The following is a 7,549-nucleotide window of genomic DNA, read 5'->3' on the forward strand; positions in this document are numbered from 1 at the left end:
GTTTCAATTAAGAGGAAAAGCAAATAATGTATGACACTAATGAAAGTGAGACAGGACAGGATACGTGACCTTATTCAATTAATATAATATAAATATATCTAAAAGATATACTTAAAGAACATGTGTATAACACTAGTTTCATAAGGATCAAGATCATCACTAACAAAAAGTCACAGCCCCCAGATCATTCTACGTTTTTTTTTTGTTATTAAAAAAAAACTTTTGAAACCAATAAAAAAAAAGTGATATAGAACAAAATATAACAGCAGTAGTTTGAACTTTGAATAACACCAAAATCCAGTACTGTTTTGAAAAAACCCCTTTTCCTTCCTTTTGATAAAAATTAATAAACTTGCAGTGTCTCAACAAACTCTCGTAGCCTTTCTTTTTTCCCTAAACTTTCAAAGAAAACACTGCCTCTGGATATTGAAATCATATATCAATCCATTCTTCCATTCCAGATTGCAATTCTAGAGGCAACGACAAAACCATGATAGCAATTTGCAGCAATCAAATAAATATATACATAGAGACGGATTTAAAATTCATGAATCCATATAAAGTATAAATACGCAAATTTTATCTCATTCAGAAATTTTCAAAATTAAAAGCTTTTAGGGTTCTAAACCTAATATAACCCGCTCTGATACCACATGTAGGAATTACAAATTAACTGGATCAATATTAGCAATTAGAACACCATAAAAATGAGGATAAATTGTGTACCTCTCTCTTGAAGATATTTCTTTTGATCAAGATGCGACAGAATAAGATCTTCCACTTGATCTCTCGTCTCTTGCAAACTGACCCGTTCGATGGAGCACAAGCCGTTAAAGAACATCAGAGTCAAGTGGGGATCCTGCCCTCTATTAATAAAACATGGAAAACCTAATGTCCATCCATCATGGATATTAGGCCCATTGGACCCTACACAAAAGCTTACGCACACTTGTCAATTGGGCTCAACCCAATAAACTTATATCCACATGGCGATTCCCGAAATAACCCACAAGGATCACATTAACACATGGGCTCACAAAGACAAATATATCAGGTAACATTCAACTCATTATAATCAAATACAAAACTCATCAATCAATATAAGCCCAAATTAGAATAAAATTCTAACACTAGGTCCAATTAATCTTTGAGAAGCCCAGAACCTAACCCTCTTAGGAATCAGTATTAATCTGAAGAATAGATTGACCAAAGAAAAAAGAAGAATAGAGTTTGACCATATTTTTTTTGAAGAATAGAGTTATATAGCACTTTATTACTTTTGAAAAAAAAAAACACTATTACTATAAATATTTGGCTGCACGGTTGTTGTTGGAAAACAATTCTCTGATGTCATTGTCAAGGGTTCAAATAATTCTAGTACATGCATCATGACTCTTTGAGCTAATTATAAAGCATATGAATCAAATTAAAGGTAGATTCCAAGAAAGTGATAGAACGGGAAAACGTTGGTAATTCAAGTTCCAAACGTGGAATGACACCATAGAATTGAGAAGAGACAAAAGCATAAAGTGACATCTTGAATCAACTACGAACTTGCTGGCCAAGTTAGCTTTAGCAACAAGAAACTTGATGTTTATATAAAGTCAAGTAAATGAGTTTCTATTTCATCAATTAGCAGAGTCATCTAAATTCAGTAAAGATTAAGCAGGAATTTTAAGTGAGTGCAAGTCACAAGAAGGGAAATGGGTAATAAGGGAAACAAGAAAAGCTTGGTTTCATCCATATTAAGATATTTTAAGATGTTATTTTGTGGTGAAGATGTGAAGACAAGTACCAAAGCTGCTGCAGCTACTGGACCTGAGGCCTCCATGGTTGCAGCATCAAAGCATTTCTCTTCAGCCCACAAAGTGAAGTTCAATTAATTGAGTGTATCTTTCTGGGTTTAAGAGATAAAAATTGTTCACTTTTCTCTTTAGCTTAAAGAGAATATATGTCTTAACTAGTACTCTTGATGCCTATAAAAAAAAACTAGTACTCTTGGAGCTAAGAAAGTTAGCGTGCTATTTTTTGACCATTAAATTAATATGTCTCTTATTTAAATTGTAAATGTTTCACTTCCTTGTTGTACTCTCAAATTCATCATGAAACATTAGTGTTAATTGGGGTTGTCTAAATGTCCAGCTCACTTATCTTTAATGTGATTGAACGATAGATCATTTGACCCAAATTTTCTCATTGGTCATTTAGACAACCCGTGTTAATTATGTAAATTAAAATACGTGGAATGAATTTAATTAGTTGCTAACACCATCCCATTGTCACTATTGTGTCTATCAGTATTGAGCTCTGTTCAATAGTACTCCTAAAAAAAAAAAACACTGTGATTGTCCACCACCGTCACCCCTTTCCCCTCTTGCTGGTGATGCAACACGGTCATCTCACTCACCCAGTCCTCAAAATGAAATTCCTTCATGTTTATTTCATAAGATTTTCAAATCTAAGTCACCTAACATTCAAAATTTGATCAAAATTATTTAATAGCCACCGGTATGAGAATTTCATGCCAGACATTTCAGATTTGGGCAAGGAGAACAAAACTGATCAAAATACAAAACAGGGTTCTCGCTGCAACAAGTCTGGCACCCGGAGCCTATGGAATCGCGATCTAGGCGGCGAGATGCGGGTTGAGAATGGACGAGAATAGTTATTGCAAGAGAAGAGGCCAAGGGCGTGAATGGTGGCGGCGGGGCTAAGGAACCGTGCCAGTAATCACGAGGACTCAGAGCTAAGCGAGGGTCTCCTTTCATGGACGGAGCTATAATGTATTAAGATCATTATATCATTTAAGTCAAAGTATCACCAATCTATTTTTAAAGAGGTTTATATGTTTAAATGATTACTTAGTCTAACATGTTTAAATATATAGATAAGTAAGTATATATTTTTCAGATTTTATAATAAAAATTCAAAGTAAAATAATAAATTTAATTTATATTAGGCTTACAAGGCTTTTAAAGTTGTTTAAGCATCACATAGCATCACAATTTAAACTAATAGATTTTTAAAAATGCATTGGTGTCGTCTATTTAGTAATTTCGTGTGACCTGCTTTGGACTTGATGTAGGTTAGGTCATAAGCCCCTGTCAGCAGTCTAACATACTTCCATTCCTATTTACCACTCCAAGAGTATTAAAAAACTTCTTGGGATAATTGCATTTATAAAAAAACATGTAATGAAGTTAACTAGCTAATGTATTAGTTTTAAAAATATTTACACAATTTTTTAGATTTATTTATGTATTAGAAAGAATTGAAAATACTTATTATTAGTGGTAGTCAATTTTTCAATAAATGCAAGGGGTGTATATGAAAAAAGATATAAATATTTCTAAAATTTAGATATATATAGTGTTATATAAATAAAGGATACTAAATATGTAATTAAGTGACACTTGGACTCCCAAAATGAAGTACCCTTGCCAGATATTCTGTTGTTCGTAGCTTCCTTGATCTTGCTTGTAAAAGTAAAGTAGAAAAATCCACGGACACCCTGTCATAGGAGTTGAAATGAGTCAAAGTCAAGGCATATAATATTCAGATGGAATGGACGGACGAACTTGCTGGCTAAGTTTCATTTGCTTCATCAACAAGGAATCTGGACCTATATATATAGCGGAAATGAACTCAATAAATTCACAGACAACATTAATCAGCAGCAATTAGCATTTATAGCACATCCTATTCTTAATTACTCCAATCAACAAGAAGTTAGAGTGTTTTTCCCTGTTTGAACTTTGTACAACCACAACACTTTAACACCTCCATTCTATTTCTACTTGATCTTAGCTAGATTCTTAGGCCAGATTGTATTGCAGAAGCTTAAGCTAGATGGGTCTTAAGGACAAGAAGAATAGCTCACTTTGGTCTGAACTTTTATCCTTATTAGCGGTGATCATTTTTAATGGAGAAGTGAAGACAAGTAAAGCTGCAGCACCACCTGGTGGGGCTGTGGTCAACATGGTTGCTGTGTCAAAGCATTTCTCTTCCCCTCACAAAGTGCAGTTTGGCTAGTTTAGCTATCTTATTCTTCCTGCTACTCGATTATGTATTACAAGTGTATTTAATTAGGTGTGGAAAGTATTGAAGTACTCAAACAAATAATGATAATTTTGTATTTGTAATATGTGATTTAATTTGAGACAACTTTTTTCATAAACATTTAGCACGTTTTTATTCAAAATATACACTCAATGCCATGCCACCATCTCCATGTCCCTTTGTTTTCCAAAGAGTTCAGCTATTGAGTGTAGAGAATTTCAATCGGAAGGATCATGACATTTATTTTAAGAGCATGTTTGGAGGAGACTACCATCCATGAGTGGCTAGGGAAAGAAATGTGCATACTCTCTGTTAATCAGATCTTGGTATCCATCAATAATACAAAATCATGTTTTGAACCATGTTTTGTTTCGGCCAAGGATTAATAACATTGTTTTTTAGTAGGCCTAAGGGCTAGGCCCAGATTGCAAGTTGTAGGAGGATATTAAATAATAGCCCAATGGACGTTGGTTCAGACATTATTGATAGAATAGGAAATATTCTTCCTGTAATTATGCCTAATTTCTTGTAATTGTATTTATTCCTAGGTTGACTTTACCTGTATATATACTCTTGCTATTGATCAATGAAAGGCACCAAATTATTTCCATATTCTTCCATTCTTACATGGTATCACGAGTCTTTCTCTGATCCAAACCCTAGCCTCCTTGCGTTGACGGCCGTGCCACCTTTCCCCTTTTGCACCGCCTCCGCACACAAGCTTCTGCGCCGCCGCTGCCACCGCCGCCGCCGCGCCATTTTTTTCTTGTACCTTGCTTCCGCCCAACCTCCATTTTCTTTTCTTCCACTCAGCAGCCTTCTCCTTCCTTCCTTTCTAAAAAAAAAAACGTCGCCGCCCCTGCCGCGTGTATCTCAGTCACGCCCCTCCGCTGCCTCTGCAAGTTTCCAGCGTCGTCGTCCTCTTCGCGAGTTGTTCCTCTCTCACCAGATCCCAGTGCCGCCGCCTCCTACAGCCGCGCCGCCACTGCCCCTCGCACCGACGACCGCCAACCTTGCCCGCCGCCGCCGCCCCTGGCCGCTAGCCTCCCGCGCCGCCAGCACACGCCCAGATCTGCGCTCCACTTGCAAGCAGATCCGGGTACCAAACAACAAGCTCGACCCGACCCGGATCTGTTTCCAGCGAACTAGACCGCACCGGTTCGCTCAGCCCGGTTTGGCCAGACCGTCCGGTTAAACCACCAGCAGCCTTAAAAAAAAGAAAAAAAACATTTATCTTGCTAATTCCATGGCTGATTCCACTTCCACTCATACGGTGGTCCCTCCAGTGGCTCCTCTTGCCCCGCCGACCAAGCCTGATTTTCACCCGACGCTTGCTGTTTCAAATATTAAGAATAACATCCCTATTATGCTTGACATGGACACTGACCGCTATGGTACTTGGGCGGAGCTTTTTCGCATTCATGCCCGTTCCCATCGGGTTCTGCATCACATTGTCCCTGTTGCGGACAAGCCTCCTCCGCCAGTCACTGACCCTACCTATGAGCAGTGGGCCACTTTGGATGCCACGGTCCTTCAGTGGATCTTTTCCACGATTTCTATTGATCTGATGACTACCATCATGGAGCCTGACTCCACTGCTCTCATTGCTTGGACGCGTTTGGCAGATCTATTTCATGATAATCAGAACGCCTGTGCTGTCACCCTGGAGCAGGAGTTTTCTACTGTTCGCATGGAGGCTTTTCCGACCATTGCCGCCTACTGTCAGCGTCTGAAGACGCTTTCTGACCAGCTCCGTGATGTCGGAGCTCATGTGAACAACCATCGTCTGGTATTTCAGCTCATCTCTGGCCTCACTGATGCTTACAAGGGTGTTGCCACTTTGATTCGCCAGAGCAATCCGCTCCCCTCGTTTCATCAGGCTCGCTCCATGCTCACCTTGGAGGAAGCCGGTATGGCTAAGATGAAACCTGCTGAACCTCCTACTGCTTATGTTGCTACTCAGTCGCGACCTTCTGTTGCATCTTCACAGAGCTCTGATCGTAGGTCCTCCAACCGTTCTCGATCCCACAACTCTAAGGGTCATGGTGGGAATCGTGGCAACGGTGGTGGATCACGCAGTGGCACCTCTCAAGGCTCCTCTCCTCCGATGCCACCTCAGCCGCAGTACTTCCCGTACCAGCATTGGGGATGGGCCCCTCCTCCTTGGGCCATGCCTCCGTGCCCATATCCTACCTCTTAGTGGACTCGTCCGTCTGCTCCTCCTCGGAAACCCGGCATTTTGGGTCAGCGTCCTCAGGCTTATGCTGTGCCCACTGACATTGCCATTGCCATGCACACCATGACACTTGCTCCCCCGGATGACACCTGGTACATGAACACTGGAGCATCCTCTCATGTAGCAGCCTCACCAGGTAATCTCACGTCTTATTCTAATTTAAGTCATCTTAATCAGAAACTGTATGTTGGTAGCGGACAGGGCATTCCAATTCAAGGTTCTGGAGACACCACCCTCCCCACCTCCCATAAACACAAGCCTTTGACCCTTTCCCATGTCTTGCACACACCACAAATTGTTAAAAACTTGATTTCTGTGCGACAACTCACTACTGATAACAATGTTTCTGTTTGTTTTGACCCATATGGCTTCTCGGTTCATGATTTTCAGACGGGGATTCCACTCATGAGATGTAATAGTCCTGGCGACCTATATCCAGTCACTTTATCCTTTCCATTTGCTGGTCTAGCTCAGAGTCTCTGGCACAGCCGCCTTGGTCATCCCAGTCTTTCTGCTTTGCAGTCTCTTCGTAGTAATAAGTTCATTCATTATGAGCATTTGAATTCTAGCACCGTTTGTGAGTCTTGTGTGTTGGGCAAACATATTCGGTTGCCCTTTGTTTCTTTCAATAATGTAACTGTGATGCCCTTTGACATTTTACACAGTGATTTGTGGACTTCACCTATTTTATATTCTGTCGGTCATCGATATTATGTATTATTCTTAGATGATTTTACTGATTTCTTGTGGACGTTTCCTTTAAGTCATAAATCTCAAGTTTTTGAAATGTTCACTACCCTGTCAAATCAAATCCGCACGCACTTTTCACAAATAGTAAAATGTCTTCAATGTGATAATGAGCGAGAATTTGACAATAAATATTTTCAAGATTATTGTGCTGCTAATGACCTTCTTTTTCGCTTCTCCTGCCCACATACATCATCTCAAAATGGCAAGGCGGAGCGCAAAATACGCACCATTAACAACATGATTCGCACTCTTCTCGCTCGTGCGTCTGTTCCTCCGTTCTTTTGGCATCATGCTCTTCAAATGGCTACATATCTGCTTAATATCATTCCCCGGAAAGCTATGTCTAATCTCTCTCCCACTCAACTTCTGTATTGTCGTGACCCGTCTTACACACATCTCCGCGTCTTTGGTTGTCTTTGTTACCCTTTGGTTCCCTCCACAACCATTAACAAATTACAACCACGCTCCTCCCCGTGTGTCTTCCTCGGGTACCCACTGATAAGT

At 40.0% G+C, this 7,549-nt stretch overlaps 1 protein-coding gene across 1 annotated transcript; it reads left to right on the forward strand.

Annotated features, from left to right (window-relative positions):
- Window positions 1-3,425: 3,425 nt before the first annotated feature.
- Window positions 3,426-7,031, forward strand: LOC130739697 (uncharacterized). The gene has a single exon (XM_057592072.1). It carries the CDS (start codon window positions 5,306-5,308, stop codon window positions 6,257-6,259), a length of 954 nt encoding a protein of 317 aa, XP_057448055.1. The 5' UTR covers window positions 3,426-5,305; the 3' UTR covers window positions 6,260-7,031.
- Window positions 7,032-7,549: the final 518 nt, after the last annotated feature.

This window comes from Lotus japonicus, chromosome 2 (genome assembly GCF_012489685.1).
Source record: "Lotus japonicus ecotype B-129 chromosome 2, LjGifu_v1.2".
Lineage (NCBI taxonomy): Eukaryota > Viridiplantae > Streptophyta > Magnoliopsida > Fabales > Fabaceae > Lotus > Lotus japonicus.